Genomic DNA, 17,694 nt, shown 5'->3' with positions numbered 1-17,694 from the left:
GAATTAATATTGATTTTTTCACAAAATAGCCGAATTTCTGAAGCAACATTAAGTCTATATCTGCTCTGATAACAACCCTTCATTTTTTTTATTTTATAAAATTTAAAACCTTTGATTTTTAATCAGGGTTTGGTATAAGGGTCGACAAATGACTGTCCAGTAGTAGTTTTACTCTTAAAATACCTCAATCGCATCAGCGGGGGCCAGAATCGTGCGACGCGCAGATATGGCGTCCGGTGGAGTTATGGCGCGAAAAATCGGTCACGAGAAAATGCGCGAAAATAAGCAAGTTTTGGTCAATATTGTGACGTAATTTGCATTTCTTGTACTAATCGTGTCTTTTGGATCGTAAAAACAAACTCTTGACACTCGTACGGCAATCCAAAGAGAGCTTTTTGTTTCCCACATTCAGACGCCATCTTGGATCTGCGCAGTGGGAACCAATTTTATCGCACATCTGGACCCCGCTGGATCAAATAATCTATTCTATAATTACACGCTAATCATCTACTGCTAAATAATTTGAAACACTCGTCGCGCATTTTCCAATGAATAGGATTTGAATTTTTATTTCATTTAAATTGAGGTGTCGACTAGACTTTAAGAAAAAATTACTAAAAAATCTAAAAAATTATATTTAAAAATATTTAATTTATTTCCTATGGCAGATTTTGGCCCACATTTAAATTTCTGTTTCTCTCAAATTCAATTTTTATTTTCACAGCCCACATGATTTCAAATTAAAAAAAGGTGAAAATTGACAGCGGCGAGCATTTTATTTGATTAGCAGCAGCACTCTTAGGTGGCAGTCGCGTTGCGGCGGCCGAAAGACGAAAGCTCGCCAAAATAAATCTGCATGCGGTGCATCGGAGCTCGGGCGAGCCAGCGAGCCAGCGAGCGAGCGAGCGGCCGCTGAGGGGGCAGAAAGCAGGCACACAGTCCGATTTTAGCCCGTGAAATGTGAGGCAGCGTCCTCGTTGGCGGCGCCTGCGATCGACTGAACTGGAGACCGCAGTGCAGGCCCCGTCCGCTCCCCCGCCCCGGCCCGTCCACCCCCGACACCCGCCGCCGCCTCCGTTTCCGCCTCCGGTGCACCACCTGCCGCCGCCGCCGCTGTGGGTCTCGTCGCACCCGCCGCCCCCGATGCCGGCCGCCATGCCGCCCGCCGCCACCGCCGTCCAGCCGCCCCCGAACGTCGACCTGATGGAGCTGGTCAGCCTGTACCAGCGCAGTCCGCAGGCCCAATTCATCCTGATGGCGCTGGCCGAGCAGCAGACCCACCAAGCCAGGCCGCCCCACCACCACCAGCCCAAGCACAACGAACAGGTGGACGCCTGTCCGCCCAACCAATACGTGAGGACTATTAAAACACATATTTTGCAGCCTTGAATTGTTTTAAAGGTTCAACTTCGAATTTTTTTAAAGTAAAATGACAATTTCATAAGAAAAAAGTGACCCCTTGAGCCTGCTTGAGGCAATGAAGTTGTTTCTAAAACCGTATAGATAAAAGTGGATTGATTGACACAGAGCTAAAAATATTTTAAATTGATTTGCTGATGATATTTTTTCTTAGTTTGAATAATTATCTCTCAATAGTTTACATACAAGAATCAAATTAAAACCAAAAATAACAGTTAAATTTCACATTTTATTCAATTTCTGTGAAAATTAAACGGTTTCAATGCCTTTTCACATTTCTTCACGGTCTATCCAACGGTGGGAAAATTACGATGAAATAAATTCCCGATTTTCAAAAGGGATACGGTGTTCGCAGCTTGATTATCTTTTGATGCCGATTTTCTCGCTACTTTAAACGACAATCTGGAAATTTTTCTTTTTCCCAATTTCCAGAGCATATATTTAAGGTAAAAAGGCAAAATTATTTTACAGATTTTTTAATACTAATCCAATTTTATCTGTACGCAGGAATTGTAAAAACAGACAAAAATATTTTTCAGAAACCGACTTCATTTTCCCACCTTCAGCGATTCCTAATTCAAAAAATGCTTAGAGGGTTTCTGTTTTTAAGGTTTTTAACACTTCACCCAATATGGGATGTCCGTGAATTTTTATTTTATTGATATATTAATTGAAACCTTGTATTAAAAATTCTTTAATGATCGGGTAAAATGTCAAAATAGGTCAATTCTAAAATCATACACAGGCTACTGTTTAAATTTTTGCTGGAATTTTTCTTTTAAATATATATTCTTAGTATTTTATGTAATACAATGTAAATTTAAATTTATCAAATATCTGAGGAAATTAGCTCAAAACCTTATGCGTTCAATTCTGTTGAATCGTTATGTTTCTACATGTTCATATATATTTTACCGAAGGAGATATCCCTCTGGAACACAACATTTTGATAGAAATACACGAGAGGAATCGACATACCGCAGTAACATAAACGCGGTCAAATCATATATTATTTATAAAATCTGTAAAATCAAAAGCAAAAGAGCACTATGTTTATTAAGATCTGTCCGAAATCCATGAACTCTCTTGCAACAAAAGTTTCTTAATTTAGTTACACTTAAAATCAAAAAATTTCATGTACTAATGTAGAAAGATAATAAACAGAAGATCGAATCAATTTTTGATCGGGGTATAATCCCTTAAAAAGTCTTAGCTCGTATAGACTTTTAAACAATAGTATGACTATTTCGATTACATGAACAGCGCATATGCCCGACTGCTGAGCTGACGTGTTAACATACTAAGTAAAACAAACAAAGATTAACATTCTGGCGAGGATTTAAAATTAGTTCTTGAAGAGAGCAAACAAGTTTTTATCGCGGTTGTTTCCGCTATTTCTGTAGTCTGCGTGATGCAATAGGTGATATTTGGTCAGTACTAACAATAAGCTCATTTTCAATTTATCTTGTGAAAAAAAAATACAATTGACAAACTTTAATAATCGAAAAACGGAACGTACGCCGTAGAGAAGAAAAACTTCAAAAGGTCTTGAGAGTTATGCAATCTGCGAAATGGTAGTGCAAAGAGATTGCATAAATGTTCACTATTAATTTCTTTAAAACTTTTAATGGAATCGTTGCACTAATATTGCGCAGCAAAAATTCAAATGCGGAATCAACTGCTCTTCAATGAACTTTTTATTATTTAAATTTCATCTCTGACCCTTCGGCGTCCTTCATCTTTAAATAAATAAATAAAAACTACAAAGGTTTCCGAATTCCGCTTCCGCATCACCAATCGTTGAACATTATTAATTTTGGGCAGTCAAAAAGAGAAAATGTGATGATAATTTCCATAAAATTTTCCCGTCTTAAATAATTCCTTACCGTTTAAGATTGGCGTTTTTAAAGTGAGAATTTTGCTCCCTAATACTTCATGAAATATATGCTCTAATTAATCAGCAGGAAAATATTTTTAAGCAAATGAAATTAATTAATAAAAACAATTTTCATTTATTCAAATATTTTTTTTATAAATGTGGAAAGATTCTCAAATTTTACACTGGTGATTTTAGGTGAAGATCAACACGTATGTGACTGGTCCAGCAGCTCAAACAACGTACAGCAACCAGCCGCCGCAAGGCTACGCGGCAGCCGAATACAATGGTGCGATTGCGGCCGGGTCTGCCGGCTTCGCGCCGATCGCGCCAGGACCCGGAGGACTCGCCTCGGCCATTAGCAACGGCCTGGCCGCCAACGGATTCAACGAGAGCTACAACATAGGCACGAAATAAATAAATTATTTAACTCAGGGTAAATTGATTGAAAGGGTCGGTTTAGGAGAGTTGGCCGAGCAGTTCGACGAACTCAACATCGGAGTGGAGAGAAAGATGGCAATGAAGCGCAGCCCTCCCAGCACCTACATGTGCCACCTGTGCTTCCAGAAGGGCCACTACATCAAAGATTGCCCTCAGGTGCTAATTATTAATTTGTAAAAGAGAGCAGCTGAGACTTAGAGCTGGGAATTATTTTGCATTTTTCGACACGCGGCGCCCACGAAAACAAATCTATTTCCAGGGGCTTAATTATTAGCGGCGCCACCCACAAGACACTCGTACAAAGTTTATAAACACGATCTGCAGACGATGCCAGCCAGAGCGAGCGAAATCCTTTGGCGTGCAGTCAGCGCAATGCTCGTGTGTGCCACTCATTGCCAAAGTAGGGGAGAGGATATTTTCAGCCGTGCCGCGCGGCCGTCCACCAAAAGTAATAAGGGATAGAGTCAGAGAGAGAGCCACACTGTTGCGGAACTCGCGTTTGGCCCGGCCGCACAACTAATTTTTGTCGAAGAAAACAAAAGTGACGATGAATTCAGGAGATGCACGCGCATCAGAAGAGAAACTAGGTCGACTACCCGACCGTTGACATTTTTAAAGCGATGCACTTCCTCCAATTCAAAAATAAAAAAATCGGGAATTCTTAAAAGATGTTTGAATTAGAATTTTAAAAATCTTTTTAGTGTATCCAAAGGACAAATTTTTAATCGACGCGGTCATTTTGAGAGAAGTAGAATTAAAAGTGCTTATTTAATCTCGTTCTTGACGGTCTAATCCCTGCAAGCAAACAAATTGGCATTGAGTCTCAATAACACCGCCCGAGAGAGAGAGAGGCTAAACACTGTAACAGCTATCAAGTTTGGACGATCAACTGTTGTTTCTGCGATTTCATTCGTTCTTAAAGAATCATAAAATGAACTGAGCACGAACCGTGTATTTTTAAGCTGTTTCTAACCACACAGTTGACAAAGAAATACCATCCAAATTTTGCCAAAAATGGGGGAAAACGTCTAAATAGGTCAAAAATGATTTTTTTTGCAGTCCAGTTTTCTCTAAATTGTTTTCTTTCTCGAACGCTTATTTCTAGCGTGTTATATTCTTTATCAGTTTTTTTAAAAATGCTAGAAATTCCAGTTGGATTTAGCCATGTTTTGAAATCACGAAAAAACCTTCTAAACTAGCATTAAAATTGATTTTAAAATCCCCTTTTTAAAATGTTCAAATAAAACGGCTTAAAATTTATTTTTTATTTGACTTTGAATTAAAAAATTTCAGGCACTACCGAAAGGGGATGGATTAACCCCGTACCAGGGGAAGAAGAGATGTTTCGGCGAGTACAAGTGTCCCAAATGCAAGAGGAAGTGGATGTCTGGAAATAGCTGGGCCAACATGGGCCAGGAGTGCATCAAATGCAGGGTCAACGTCTTCCCGCACAAACAGGTTTGTCGCTTATAGCTTCCTCTCCAATAAATATCGCACCTCTCTTGAAAATTTGTATAATATTGCAGCGACCCCTGGAAAAACCGGACGGCCTGGACGTGTCCGATCAGTCCAAGGTGCACCCGCAGCATCTGTGCGAGAAGTGCAGAAATCTGGGCTTCTACTGCCGCAGGGTTCAGTAAAAATTGAAAATTTTAATCCACACCACTGACCAGACTGGGTAGGTTAAGGCGAATTCGCACTCAGTTTCCACACGCGGTTGTTTTATTATTTTTTGTTTTCACTTTCGTTCGTGCAAGGGAATATAATATAATATATGAAACAAAAAAACGAACGAACGAGAAAGAGTTCACGTTCTTTTTATGGCGGTCTGCACGATTGTGATTCAGCGATAAATAAATGGTTTTTGTTATCACTCTCTTTCTCTCAAGCAAGCTCAGGGTCCGACTGATAAAAATGACGTGTTTTCCAATAATAAGGAAGAGTCAGTTGTTTAATCTGTATAAATTGTGCTGCAAAATTATCCACCTCGCGTATGACGTGGATTTTAAACGATGCAAATAATATATTTGTGACATTTTTTCACCTTTTATGCTCGCTCTGTTTTAGTGTTCTTGAATCATTTAGTTATGCCCGTGAATCGATTAACGCCAGATTGTGTATGTTTGATATCAACGGAGACGTTATTTTCATTAATTTCAACTGTCAACTCCAGTTAAACTGTGCAGCTTTCTCTGTTTTATTATGTGTTGAGAATAAAATGAGATTTTTATCACCACCATTCATGTTTTTTGGTATAAACATTACATCTCCTAATTGAATGTGACTTTTGCCGGGTGAATTTCTCAAATTAATAAATGCGGAAACCACTTCTATATTTTTATATAAGCTGAAACCTTTGAAGGTAGGCTCAGTTGTGAAAATAATTTTAGTCGTACGAGATTATTCAATAAAAACCCTTTCAGAATATCAAAATAAATTTCAGATTCATATTTTTTGGCCAATTCCAATTAGCAGGGCGATTCGCTTACAAAATGATTATTATTTATTAATTATTTAATTGCATTTTGGCTTCAATACTATTAGAATAGTGTTTAATAAGAAATTATCTGATCGAAATACACCCTAATAACTCGATGTAAAACGATTTTACATGCGTCACCAGCGATAAATACATAAAAAATATGCTTGGGAAAAGGTGTTTGATTTGGTTGTTCCCCTCCGCAAATCACTTGTGCTCAGTACGTGGCTTTTTGCTGTGCGCTGCCCGACTGCTTCAAGAGTTAAAGGCAAGGCACTCTCATCAAACCGTATTTTGTTCGCACCGCACTCTTCATAATAAGCCCCAAAATGAGCTCTGGCGAAGTATAAGAAATGGTACAGAAGTGTCGTGCTGATTTCATGCCAATCTTTTTAAACTTACAATAGCCGCCAAAGTTGACTCCGTATCAAGGAAAGATCGAAGAGGGTGTTCGGGGAATTCCGCTGCCCTCGGTGCTCGAGGGTTTGGATGTCCGGCAATAGCTGGGCCAACATGGGGCAACAGTGTACTCAGTGCAACATTAATGTATACCCATACAAACAGGTACAAAGTTTTAGTTGATTTATTAACAATTTAATTAATTTGGCTGCATAGATGGACTTGAAAAAGTCGGACGATGCTGACAAATCGGATCCATTAAAAGCTCATCTGAGCCATTTGTGCGAAAAATGCAAGAAGTTGGGGCGAAATTGCCGAGATTATTATTGATTTGGTTTTTTATACTAATCACCAAGTAAATAAATGATAAAAAAAATGCTAAATTTATTCTTTTTTGATCCCTCTTTATCCTAGACACTACAAATAACCAATAATATCTTTGGATATTATATTTGAAAATTAAAATATATTTATTTCGGTACTTTTAAAGCAAAAGAATATGGAGGGTGGCAAATTATTCGCAATTGCTCATTGCTCGTCTGTGCACAAAGTTGGTGCTTCACCGGAGTAATTCTACTTTGACTCTCCGCGCAACTGTGCTCGTGTGCTCGCACCAGTCAGTTCTGTTTTCGATAGTACGCCGTAACGACGCGAGTATCCAGATCCACAAATGAGCTACCAGGTTTTACTATATATTGCAATCTGTGTTACCCGTTGTTAGAATTTTCAAATCGGACAGGGTTCAGGTAAAACTCCTTACCAAGGAGGCGGCAGGGTTTTCGGCGAGTTCCGATGCACCAAATGCAGCCGCAAGTGGATGTCGGGCAACAGTTGGGCAAACATGGGCCAAGAGTGTCAGTCGTGCAAGGTCAACGTTTACCCTTACAAACAGGTGAGCAAAAAATGCCAGAAATATCGACCGACCGAGGTGTTGATAATTTTGGTTTTATATATACATAGACGCCACTGGAGAAAACAACGAGCGACCAGGACAAATGCGATCTGCAGAAGGCGCATCTCTCTAGCTTGTGCGAGAAGTGCAAGATTTTGGGATACAACTGCCGCTCCAACTACCAATGAAAAATTGTCATGTTGCAATTCCAAATATACATAATCTGTTTCCTTGGGTAAGAGGTGGAAATAAAAATGCCTGAAAAATTTATTGAGTTTGAAAATTTTAATACCGACAATTATTTAAAAAAATTCATAACCACATAACATGTTAACAATGATCCCGTTTCACATTTTTTACAATTAAATTGCGGTTATTTGTCTCTTTAATTGTAGAAAACAAGAAGTGCTTCACAGTGCGGGACTTTCAACTCTTACAAAGTGTAAATTAGGGTTATGTATAACAGCTGAATATATATGTATAACATCAAATTATCACTGGTACGGCTAACTCTAGAAGTTGTGTCCATTATTCCGTGTCATCTCGAAATTAGTTTGCCTCTCTTTGTGGGGCAGGCGGAGACACGATCTGTAGGGCAGGCAAACTGGTGCCCTTCATCAGGTTGGGGTCGAGCAGCAAGCCCACGCTCGGCGTTGACACGGCCACGTTGTTGGGCGCGTTCAGCGCGGGTTGGATTGGCGATGACGCCACAGGAAGATTTACTGGCACGTACTGCGTGAAATCATTGGATTAGAAATTAGAATGCAGATGGGGCACAACAATCATCGAGCAATTGGATTTTTTTTTAAGTCAGAAAGATGTCTATTGCGTCGTTATATGAAATGACAAGAAAGTCTACGACATCTTACATGAAATCAAATTATACAAAATGGCAACGCTATGCGCGGATTTATTTTGATGAATAGCAATTAGTAAATAATTTAAAGCAGGAAAAATTAAATAAACAGCCCTCAGGCCTCATCAGTAGTACTTTTTAAATTGTAATCATCTTAATTAATTATATTGCTAATATTTTGAACACTGAACAGCGAAAAATAGAATAGAATTTAACCAATTTTAAAAACAATTGCAATTTATTGCTATACCTTTAAAGAGCCCATATCGAACCATAAGATAGTTTTATTTCTGAAATGTTTTAAATGTAACCAATTAATAAACTTGACTCAAGAAAATTTGTCTACATAGCAAAACTTATTCTCAAATCAAATGTAACATTATTATTAATATTTTTCTCAAAAAATCGCCGAATTTGATCAATCAAAAGCCTTTGAACAAACAATGCACTTAAGGAGTTCGCTATTTTTGTTATTAAAACAGATCATCGAAGACTGTCGAAAGCAGAGATTAATATTTACCAAATAAAAATGAATGAACACAAAACACACCTGCTGCGACTGTTGAAAATGGTCATAAAAGCCACTGGGGCCTAGGTACTGGTGCTGCGGGTAGACTGCGTTCGAGACGCCAGCCTGCATGAAGTACGGGGTTGTGAGCGGGTAGGTAGAGGGAAACAAGGGGAATGCCGCAGGGTCTGGGGATTCGGGGCTCTGCTGCAAAGCTGGCGGTGCACTTGCAACTGCATTGAGTTGCACAGGCTGGTGAGAGGAAGCAAAATAAAAAATAACCAGGGTGAAATAAAAATCAAAAAGCCAGGGAGAAATCAAAGTGCACCGTACCTGCGTGGTTGGACTGAAAATCGGAGTTGAAATCGTCTGCATCGGCGGCTGCAAAATGATGCTGGAAGGCCGGGCTGCTGCGTCTGCCTGTGGCGATGCGCTGGAATTGCTTGAAGTAATAAATTTCGATCCAGACGTTTGGATATTCAACCTTTGCGGCGGCGGCGGAGGACTGGCTGGCGGGGGAGAGACTTCGCCAGGCAGCGGGCTCTGCATGGTCGGCGACGGGCCGCGGTTCTGCTCCTCCACCGACGGGTGCGACTTGAACAAGTCTTCTCGCAGGTGCGGCAGGAATGTGTTGATTTTCTCCCAGGTGACGGTCCACAACTGAGAGTAGCCATCGTCACTGTTGAACACCTTCGCCGAGTCCATCACAAGGAGCATGTTCTTTAAGAGCTCAGTTATAGCTTCACTCTATGAATTAGATAAATTAAAACAAGAAAGGAAAATTTGCAACTGCAATCACCAGAAGGTCCGACTTGTCTGCGTGCATGTACTTGTCCATGAAATCGAGAATCGTCAGCCACAAGCCTGTAAACGTCGGCAGTGATAGCAAGGGAGTCAAATGGTGCAGGAAAACCTGGAATTTTAAATGTAGAGTTAATAAATTTACTCCAAAAATAGTAGATTGTAAAATACCTTTGATAACACCGTGGCTCCTCTCATTCTTGTCTCTTCGATTCCTGCTGGATCATCAACCTCGCTGTTGGTAGCAGGTTCCAACAACTTAGCAAGCAGGGGGAAGAGGACCTTGTTGAAACACGATTCCCATTCAGCAGCCGACAACGTCTGCAGGTCAGGTACCAGGAGTGCTCTCTGCAGATAAGTAATCGCGCTTGTCCGCACCTGGTGCAACAAAGGAGCCAAGAAATTAATTTAAAAATGGGATATCAAATATTAATTCTTCTTGAGGTGGCTGGAATTCTTTGGAATAACGTGTCGAGTAATACGCATTCAGACGATAAAACTAACAATTTTAAATTTACTAGTTTATAATTTAATTAATTTTAAATTTAAACAGATTACTAAAATGTGCAGTTTGTTCTCTTAAGCCATCGTTGATTTAATTTATGAACCGTTGCATTTTACAAATTATTTCATTATAAAGCTATATGATGTGAATTATAATTATTGTACATCTCCTCATAAGTTAATTTCCCAGAAATTTCCCAGGAAAAAAATGTGGTAAGTTGTGCCTTACCATATTGTGTGTTTAAATTCCATCCTTGTCAAGGGGAGTGCTAACCAGCTCTCCTTTCATACAACACAAATTATTGCGGTGGATCCGCCCCATACTAACACTTCAAGCACTTTCCTTGTACATTTTAGCGTCAAATTTTATTTTAACTCTGCTTATTTTACTAATTCCCTCTGATTGATGATACGTTCACAAAGGAATATTATCAGTTTTTGACATTTTATGAAATAAAAATATTTGCGGAAAAGGCTCGCTTTCTATTTTTTTACCTGCTTGCGGTTATCACAGCATAGCCTTGCTATTCCCTGCAGCAGAGGGCACCACCCTATTGACCAGAGCGAATTGCAAGAGATGTCCCCATGTTCTGCAGACCACGATTTGTAAATCTGAGCTGTGCGGATGTGCAGTGTGTGCATCAAGTCCAGCAGCTGGAACAAAACCATTACTTTAGCAAGAGAAAATCAGTTTTTTACCATCCGTGAACCGTACCTGTATCGAAACTTGTTGGTAGCTGCTTGGGATGTCCTCAGGGTCGCTCTCATCCGCATCATATGGGTTGGAGGCTCTTTCCCTGCTGCGATGCGACTCCAGCCTTTTCTTGGAGGCGGACTTTTTCTTCAGCTTAGGGTCCCTCCCGACGCTGCCGAGCCTCCCTGCAACTTTTTTGTCGTCTGAAATTTATCATTAACTATAGTCAGAAAATTCATTCTTGATGGAACAAAGCAGGGACTCACTGCTCAAGATGCTGGCCTCAACAAACGTCCTAATGCATCTAACGCAGTTCTCAAAGTTGTACGGCGTGATGTGGGCGACGTCTCGGACCAAGAAGGCCAGACTCTCCACGCACTTGACTAGAGCGTGCGAATCGTGCGCCAGCAACTCCCTTTCGTGGACAATACTGCACTGGTTCACAGGGAAAGGCTTCACCTGCACGGGTTGGATATCACCTTCTTTTCCAACCTAAAAATCATGACAGAATGTGGATTCCATTAAAAAAATTGTGATGTAAAAATTACCAGAATCCATCCGCCAGGGCTACTGCAACCGCTTGGAGCCGTTTCTCCGGGACTCAGAGGCCTGGGAGGCGTTTGCTTGGATTTAAGACTTTCTCCATACTGAAGCTCAGAGTCAGAGGTGTAGCCTCGTTCGATTCCGCTGGTTTCCGACGTGTTGATAGGTTGGATCTCGCCGTCAGACTTGGCACCACCTGGAAAAATTAAATTTGAACCACTCCAGATTCTAAACTAACGGGTTCAGTAATTTTCGATTACCCCTCCATTCTGAACCAATAAAATCTTCATCTAAAATATTCACATCGTGTAAAGAAAAAATGCCACAAGACATGAACAAATTAAGCACCTTGATCACTGGAGGGCTGACTGCTGTCGCCGACGATCTTGGGCGGATGTCCACCAGCTCCGACGCACTCCAGAAGGTTGAAAATGATAGCCCAGTCTGCTTCGGTGTGTATGTTTGAAGCACTCGTCTTCAACAACTCATAGAGGCCAAAGCTGATTTGACGCGACACTCTGTACAGAGTGTGCGACTTCAATAACAAAAGCATTCGCAGCGACTGCAATACCTGGAATAAACAAGCAACAATTTGAATTGTATGTTGATTTTGGAAATTACATTTAAAATGAAGGACAAAATTCTCACCACTGGGCTCATGTCCTCCCTTCGCATGAGACGGATAGCAAGCCTCAAGAGTCCAACAATCGAACGTTCCATCAGGAAGTGATGGTCACAGGCTGAAGCTCCCATGATTAGACTGTAGATGTGGTCCCTGATTGCTGACCAAATCGTACTGACCCGATCCCTGCGGCAAACATGGCTCTTAATTCACAATGGGCAATAAATAAACCCAGCATACCGATTTTGGATGACGATTTTTATCAGCATCTCCAAGAAAAAGACGGCTGCGTCCTCGTCAAATGAACTTTCCAACGTCACATGCCCGTCAGGGCCGTGGCAGGCGATGATGAAAGCCTGGCACCAACGTTTTAGAGAAAACTGGGGAAATTATCAAGAGCAGAATTTACCTTGACCATTTCCTGGAGGGAATCAAGACGCAGGAATTTGGACTCGGTCACCAGGTGCTCCAAGTGGCACTCTCGCACGCAGTGCTGAGCCTGTTTTATGTACTCCTGGTCTTCAGGAGACGGACCCTTGTAATTCGCAGGTTCTGTAAAAGGACCCCTTGATTTCTTTGTTCCATATTCTTGGCGTTTTCTTACCTGAAGAGAGGTAGGAGTAGAGGGAACTCAGAAGACCCGTTTCGGTTTTCTGAAGAGGAAGCTCTTCTCTGATTAGCGAGATCTTGCCGGACTGATCGATGAAATCCTCAGCTTCCACCAACGCTTTCGGCAGCAACTTGCACCTGTAGAGCTGAATAAGGCAGTCGAGGACGTTTTTCCATCCCTCTCGCAGGATGTCTCCATGTCGATGCGCTAGGTTAAAAACCGTCTTGGCAGCCAACATGGCCTTGGTGTTGCTTCCGAAGGAGATTGTCAGGTTGTCTGGTGTCTGTTTAATAAAATGATAGAATTTTGTTCAGGGTTGCATTTGCTTAACACCCAGTGTTTTCACACACTCAATTTTTACAAATTTCTTGCGAAAAAAATGCAAGAAATGAATTTATTCCATGAAAAAACCTTGGTTCTTACCTCAGAGGTGTTCAGCAAAGTGGTGAACTTGCATAGCGAGATGATCAAGTTGTCAAAGTCGTTGCTCATGCCGTAGTGTGCTGAAATCATGGCGCACTTCCTGAAGCCCGAGATGGACTTTTGGTAGATGGTGGCGTCGTTGCTTTTGTCAAAAACAAAGCTCAGCGCGGCCACCGTCGGACCCCAGATGAGAGAGAACAGGTCGTGGTCAAAAAGACCGTTCGGGGCGTGGATGTAGACGCCCTCCTTGCTGGCACCGCGACGCAGCAAAACTTTCCACAAGTAGTTTTCTCGCACAAGGCCAGTTTGTTCGGCAGGCATTACGATTTCCTCTTTCCTGTTTCGAGCGAGGGAGGAATAAGTTTAGAAATTTGACAGAAATCGACTGCCTACTTTATCGACTCGTAAATGTCATCCAGCATTTCTTCGTCAAAGTCCAGCGAGCCATTGACCCCCTTCAAATTCCGCTTGAACTGCTCCAGAGTCATGGGAATACTCTGTCTCTTCACGTTGTAATTGTGCTGGTCAACGTTCAGCATGATCACAGCATAGGCCAGGGTGAACGCAGCGTCCGCATTGGCGAAAGGCTCGTTGTTGCATTTCTTTTAAAAATCGTTTTAGATAACAAGACGAATCACTCAAGGAACTACTCACATGCCAATGGTCTGCAAACTGCTCTAAGACTAAGGATATCAAGGGAGCCTCGCCTGGCAATCGGAATGTCTCAAGATAAAGCCTCAATGCTTCATCAATCCGCAATTCGACAAAATCGAACGATCTGTCCAAAAATGATTAATTTCTATGTACCAAAATTTAAAACAAAAATTACTTCACAAATGCTTCCAACACTTTAAGGTTTTTCCTATTGCTTATGTACTCTCCTATCATTTTCTTGTCCAACTTTGGATTTTCTTTCAGGAAAACCACAATGTCGTTGGGATCCAGAGCATTGGAGAGCAAGTGGTTTTCTTCAAGAAAAGAAATGCCCTTGGTTGCTTTGGCATTGAAATGCTCAGTGCCCGTGGCAAGAAGCTGAAAATAGGTAGTTTTTCTTAACTGAAGACAAACATATTATGTAAGAGATTCTACCTTCTTTTTGCACTTTATGGCCATCAGTTGCTCATGGCTGGGAATATTTTTTGACACCTTTTGTCGGCCATTTCGGAAGACAAAAGCTGGACTCTGCTCAACAAGAGCTTTTAAAGAATCATCTGCTAGTGGCGAATCAGTATCACCTGGCATTGAGATACATTTGATTAAAAAATAAAGATAGCAATGAAGATTAACTACCTTTAACTTCTTGCCTCTGATTTAAAATTCTGTTGTGGCAGTGGCATTCAATCGCGTCGATAATTGTAAGCAAAGCATCAAGGGAAAGAAGGTGCGTGTTATACAAACCAGCTACAGGGAACGCATTCTGCAAAAAAATCCAGATACTGGCTGGATAGTCACGGGAAAATAAAGAACATACTTTAGAAAGGAGTTTGGTGAGGTCTTCAAACAAATTTGGGGAGTACAAATCACAGTCGTAGTTCAAATACAGTTCCGTCACTAAACCAGGAATTCTCCACAGTTGAACGACAGATTCTGAAATTATTAAATAAAAATTTTTGCAACGTAGACAAAAATCTTTGTTCAAACCCAGAGCCATCTCCTTCTGTTCGTATAGAGTTTTTGGTGAGTCAGACACGATGATGTCCATCAATCTGTTCAGGTAGAGCTCCAATTGGAACTTGAGATGAGTTCGCATCGACTCAAACATGAGGAAAGACACCTGAAGAGTGGTGGCGAAAATGGAGAGACGCTCTGAACTCAACAACTGAGCCAAATAATAAACATCATGAAACAATGAAAAAATACAGATTTACGGAGAAGAGGTTTCTGCACAAATCATCCTTGATCAGGTTGAGCAGCGAGCTGTAGCGGCTGATGTGATCGGCCCCGATTTCACACGCAACTGTCAAAAGTGTGAGTCCAGTGTGGATCATGACCTCCGTGTTCTGCTTGTCGAGCGGATTACAGAGAGAAACAAGGAAGCGGAATAGTTCCCTCACGCAAGCGATTCCATAAGGAATCAGAGGTGCTGAATCAACTAATTTAAAAATGAGCTTTTTAAAAAATAAATCTAATGTATACCTTCAGTTCCAATGTCTTGGGCCATGAAAATGACGCCTTGTTCATTGACATAGTCCTGCAGCTTGGAATCTGACTGAAGCGTTTTCTCGTTCTCTTTTGGCTCCTCCTCAAGCCTGCCTGTTTCAATGTCGGGAATAAACTCATCTTGCTTTGAATCTTCTCTCTGAAAATTCGCAAAGTATTTCATTTCAAATTTTGGTCAATTTGAAATAAGAGTTTATTTCTTTCTCGTAACATTTAAAAATATGATAATAGTCTTTCCAAAATTTGAAACACGCAATGTAGATAACATTCATTAAAGTAAGTTTCAAAATATTTTTTCACAAGCAAGGCTATACCCAGAAAATAGAGCCATATTTTTTTTAATTAAAAGTGCGTTAAAAGAATTAGCCTACCTATTGGTGCGCATTTAAAGTGTTTTTTAAATTACAAAAACTGCCAATTAAATTAAATACAAAAAGAAATGCGCAGCTCCATATTTACATTTGAATCGGGCGTTGCTAGGCCTGATTCCGCTGACGCTTCTGCGATTCCTTCAGCACTGTTCTGGACCGCAGCCGTAGGATCTTCCTCTAACGCATCCTCCATCGTGATTACAACGCAGGGTCCGCAGTCGACATCTGGACTGGGCATGACATTTTCTGCCTTGTCACTGTCTGGGTTCAGGTCATCCTGAGCGGTTTCTCCAGGCCCAGAGTCTCCGCTCGAATCCAAGGCAGCCCTCTCGGCAGAAGCATCCTCCTCAGGGATGCTGGGCGAGCGGTGGAATTCGCCCTGCATGTCCACAATATTGCCTGCGGGAGTGAGCGGGGTCGTGGACAGATGCTGCTGTTTTTTGGACACAGCGAGGGTTTCAGGTTGCGGACTCTCTGCCGCTGGCTCTGGCGTTTTTTCAACGTCTAATTTAATTGAAAGGTCAGATTTCAATTCAGAGTTAAAAGGGTTGTTCACGAAACCTCTCATTTTCTCGGGATGACTAGCTTCCTTTTCGTGTGCAGCGCTCTCCTCGCTTCCTTTGGCTGCTTTTGATTTTGTACGAAAGCTCACTTTACTCTTTTTCTGCTTGCGATTGGTTGCATCCATACTGTTCGCTCTCATTTTCAGCTTCTAAGTGAAAAATTAACCATGTCACTGTGCTCTTAAGGAACTAGAGTGAAAATTGATCACCTTCCCTGAGGTCCTATGATCATCTGCAAACTCTGGGAGCCGAGAGAACAAAAGCTGCACGATGTCCTTCAAAGAATGCTCGGCCGATTTTCTCAGCAGCTCTATGGTGGGAAAAAAATCAATGACGACCTTGGTGTAATAAAGATAGCCACCACGTACCACTCAATCTCGTTTCAAAGCATATCCTAAAGCAACTCAGCATGATTTCACAGACGCTCTCGTTCGTCAGGCTCACGCCGCCAGGATGCAAAATGAGCGTTCTGAGAACCTGATAAATTCAGAGTTGTTTTATGAGCAATTTCACAACTTAATAGTATTAAATTATACTTGAAGAATTTTCATGAGGACAACCCCATCACTTGCTTGATCTGTGCCGACAAATCTTGCGTGAGTGACTGCGTCTGCAATATTTTCAACAGTCGCCGGAATGCTGCGGCCCTTGGGATCTGAATTTTGGTGCGGAAATTAGCACAATTCACTGCCACAACTTGTTAAGCCTAACCTATCAGTCCGTAACTCAATAATTTATTGACCGCTGATAACGCGAGGCTGGTGACGGGTCCCGTCGTCTCTTCTGATCTGATCACTTCCAGAAAAGGGCCCAAAAAGTGATTAGGGTCCAGTTCCCGTAGATCACCTATCTGGTTTAGCACATCTTTCAGGTCGGTGAAACTCCTCATAAGAGCATCTTGCTCTTCGTCCTGAAAATCAAATACAAGGGGAAATTTCACAATATTTCCTAAATTTATACAAAATCCAAAGTAGACTTGACAACAACTATATTATTCTGTGGATTTTAAAATCGGAATTAAAAAAAAAAATGACAAAAAAATGAGAGACAAAAAAACAAACAAACCACATAGCTGTGTGAGGACCATCTGACCCCTCTACGCATCGCGGTCAACAGGGTGGAGATCTCCCCCTGGACCACGTAGATTCCGTTTCCTGGCAGAGGCATTTTTTCTTTAGTGCGTGTCGGCCTGAAAAAAAATTCGGTGAGTTCATTAATAAACAAACTCAATCAACATCAACACGTCAGCATGACATGCTCAGCAAAGAGTAAATAATTATGGTATTGTAAACAAGAGAAAATAGTGAAATAAGGCCAATCTGTTTCGCCGTCTTAGGAACACCAGTGACGGACACGGAGGAGGAAATTGAGCAAAAAAATCTTTGTACCGATTCAGGATCAAATACGCCTCTTCATTTCAAGAAAGGTCCGTCGTTTTCTGGCAGTCGGCGGCCGAAACAACGAGAAAACCTTTATCAAAACACAATCCGTGGCACTTTTTGACGTTCGCTCCAGCTTGGCGACGACGAATCG

The 17,694-nt window shown here is 41.3% G+C and overlaps 4 protein-coding genes and 1 non-coding gene across 11 annotated transcripts in view; 3 read left to right on the top strand and 2 right to left on the bottom strand.

Annotated features, from left to right (window-relative positions):
• LOC135935197 (F-box/LRR-repeat protein 15-like) overlaps window positions 1–17,694 on the top strand; it is a 60,622-nt gene that overhangs the window by 16,554 nt on the left and 26,374 nt on the right. The window lies entirely within an intron of this gene.
• Window positions 906–5,975, top strand: LOC135935215 (zinc finger CCHC domain-containing protein 24-like). Of its 2 annotated transcripts, XM_065477378.1 has the most exons (6): window positions 906–1,353; window positions 3,494–3,701; window positions 3,759–3,892; window positions 5,030–5,194; window positions 5,263–5,414; window positions 5,804–5,975. In XM_065477378.1, the coding sequence occupies exons 1-5, from the start codon at window positions 1,144–1,146 to the stop codon at window positions 5,374–5,376; spliced, it is 831 nt and encodes a 276-aa protein (XP_065333450.1). In that variant the 5' UTR covers window positions 906–1,143; the 3' UTR covers window positions 5,377–5,414; window positions 5,804–5,975. The 2 variants fall into 2 exon arrangements, with proteins under 2 accessions (XP_065333450.1, XP_065333442.1); XM_065477370.1 differs by having other exon boundaries at window positions 907–1,353; window positions 5,263–5,975.
• On the top strand, window positions 7,156–7,776 carry LOC135935238 (zinc finger CCHC domain-containing protein 24-like). Its single transcript, XM_065477414.1, has 3 exons — window positions 7,156–7,296; window positions 7,354–7,506; window positions 7,575–7,776. Exons 1-3 carry the CDS (start codon window positions 7,285–7,287, stop codon window positions 7,692–7,694), a joined length of 285 nt encoding a protein of 94 aa, XP_065333486.1. The 5' UTR covers window positions 7,156–7,284; the 3' UTR covers window positions 7,695–7,776.
• On the bottom strand, window positions 7,773–17,684 carry garz (Sec7 domain-containing protein garz). 6 transcript variants are annotated; one of them, XM_065477214.1, is made up of 33 exons: window positions 17,550–17,684; window positions 17,227–17,350; window positions 16,873–17,071; window positions 16,698–16,816; window positions 16,530–16,638; window positions 16,371–16,471; window positions 16,160–16,310; window positions 15,687–16,102; window positions 15,204–15,366; window positions 14,936–15,159; window positions 14,709–14,886; window positions 14,539–14,654; window positions 14,358–14,484; window positions 14,157–14,302; window positions 13,897–14,099; window positions 13,722–13,845; window positions 13,461–13,669; window positions 13,068–13,404; window positions 12,639–12,927; window positions 12,444–12,586; window positions 12,275–12,390; window positions 12,061–12,220; window positions 11,761–11,983; window positions 11,418–11,608; window positions 11,136–11,361; window positions 10,891–11,072; window positions 10,671–10,829; window positions 9,843–10,049; window positions 9,670–9,783; window positions 9,355–9,617; window positions 9,204–9,303; window positions 8,913–9,122; window positions 7,773–8,238 (listed from the first exon to the last, which is right to left on the bottom strand). In XM_065477214.1, the coding sequence occupies exons 2-33, from the start codon at window positions 17,326–17,328 to the stop codon at window positions 8,056–8,058; spliced, it is 5,790 nt and encodes a 1,929-aa protein (XP_065333286.1). In that variant the 5' UTR covers window positions 17,329–17,350; window positions 17,550–17,684; the 3' UTR covers window positions 7,773–8,055. The 6 variants fall into 6 exon arrangements, with proteins under 6 accessions (XP_065333286.1, XP_065333304.1, XP_065333294.1 ...); XM_065477232.1 differs by having other exon boundaries at window positions 14,936–15,150; XM_065477222.1 differs by having other exon boundaries at window positions 16,160–16,307.
• On the bottom strand, window positions 10,377–10,471 carry LOC135934898 (U6atac minor spliceosomal RNA). The gene has a single exon (XR_010574157.1). It is a non-coding gene; the product is annotated as a U6atac minor spliceosomal RNA (small nuclear RNA).

The sequence above is a fragment of the Cloeon dipterum genome, chromosome 1 (genome assembly GCF_949628265.1).
Source record: "Cloeon dipterum chromosome 1, ieCloDipt1.1, whole genome shotgun sequence".
Lineage (NCBI taxonomy): Eukaryota > Metazoa > Arthropoda > Insecta > Ephemeroptera > Baetidae > Cloeon > Cloeon dipterum.
This window is presented reverse-complemented; position numbering and strand designations above follow the sequence as displayed.

Coding starts and splice junctions, on each gene's coding strand:
- LOC135935215 (XM_065477378.1), top strand. CDS start 1,144: ATGCCGGCCGCCATGCCGCCCGCCGCCACCGCCGTCCAGCCGCCCCCG. Junction 3,702..3,758: donor CAACGAGAGCTACAACATAG/GCACGAAATAAA, acceptor GGGTCGGTTTAG/GAGAGTTGGCCGAGCAGTTC. Junction 5,195..5,262: donor ACGTCTTCCCGCACAAACAG/GTTTGTCGCTTA, acceptor ATAATATTGCAG/CGACCCCTGGAAAAACCGGA.
- LOC135935238 (XM_065477414.1), top strand. Junction 7,507..7,574: donor ACGTTTACCCTTACAAACAG/GTGAGCAAAAAA, acceptor ATATATACATAG/ACGCCACTGGAGAAAACAAC.
- garz (XM_065477214.1), bottom strand. CDS start 17,328: ATGCCTCTGCCAGGAAACGGAATCTACGTGGTCCAGGGGGAGATCTCC. Junction 14,655..14,708: donor ACAGAAGGAGATGGCTCTGG/GTTTGAACAAAG, acceptor TAATAATTTCAG/AATCTGTCGTTCAACTGTGG. Junction 13,405..13,460: donor GACATTTACGAGTCGATAAA/GTAGGCAGTCGA, acceptor CGCTCGAAACAG/GAAAGAGGAAATCGTAATGC.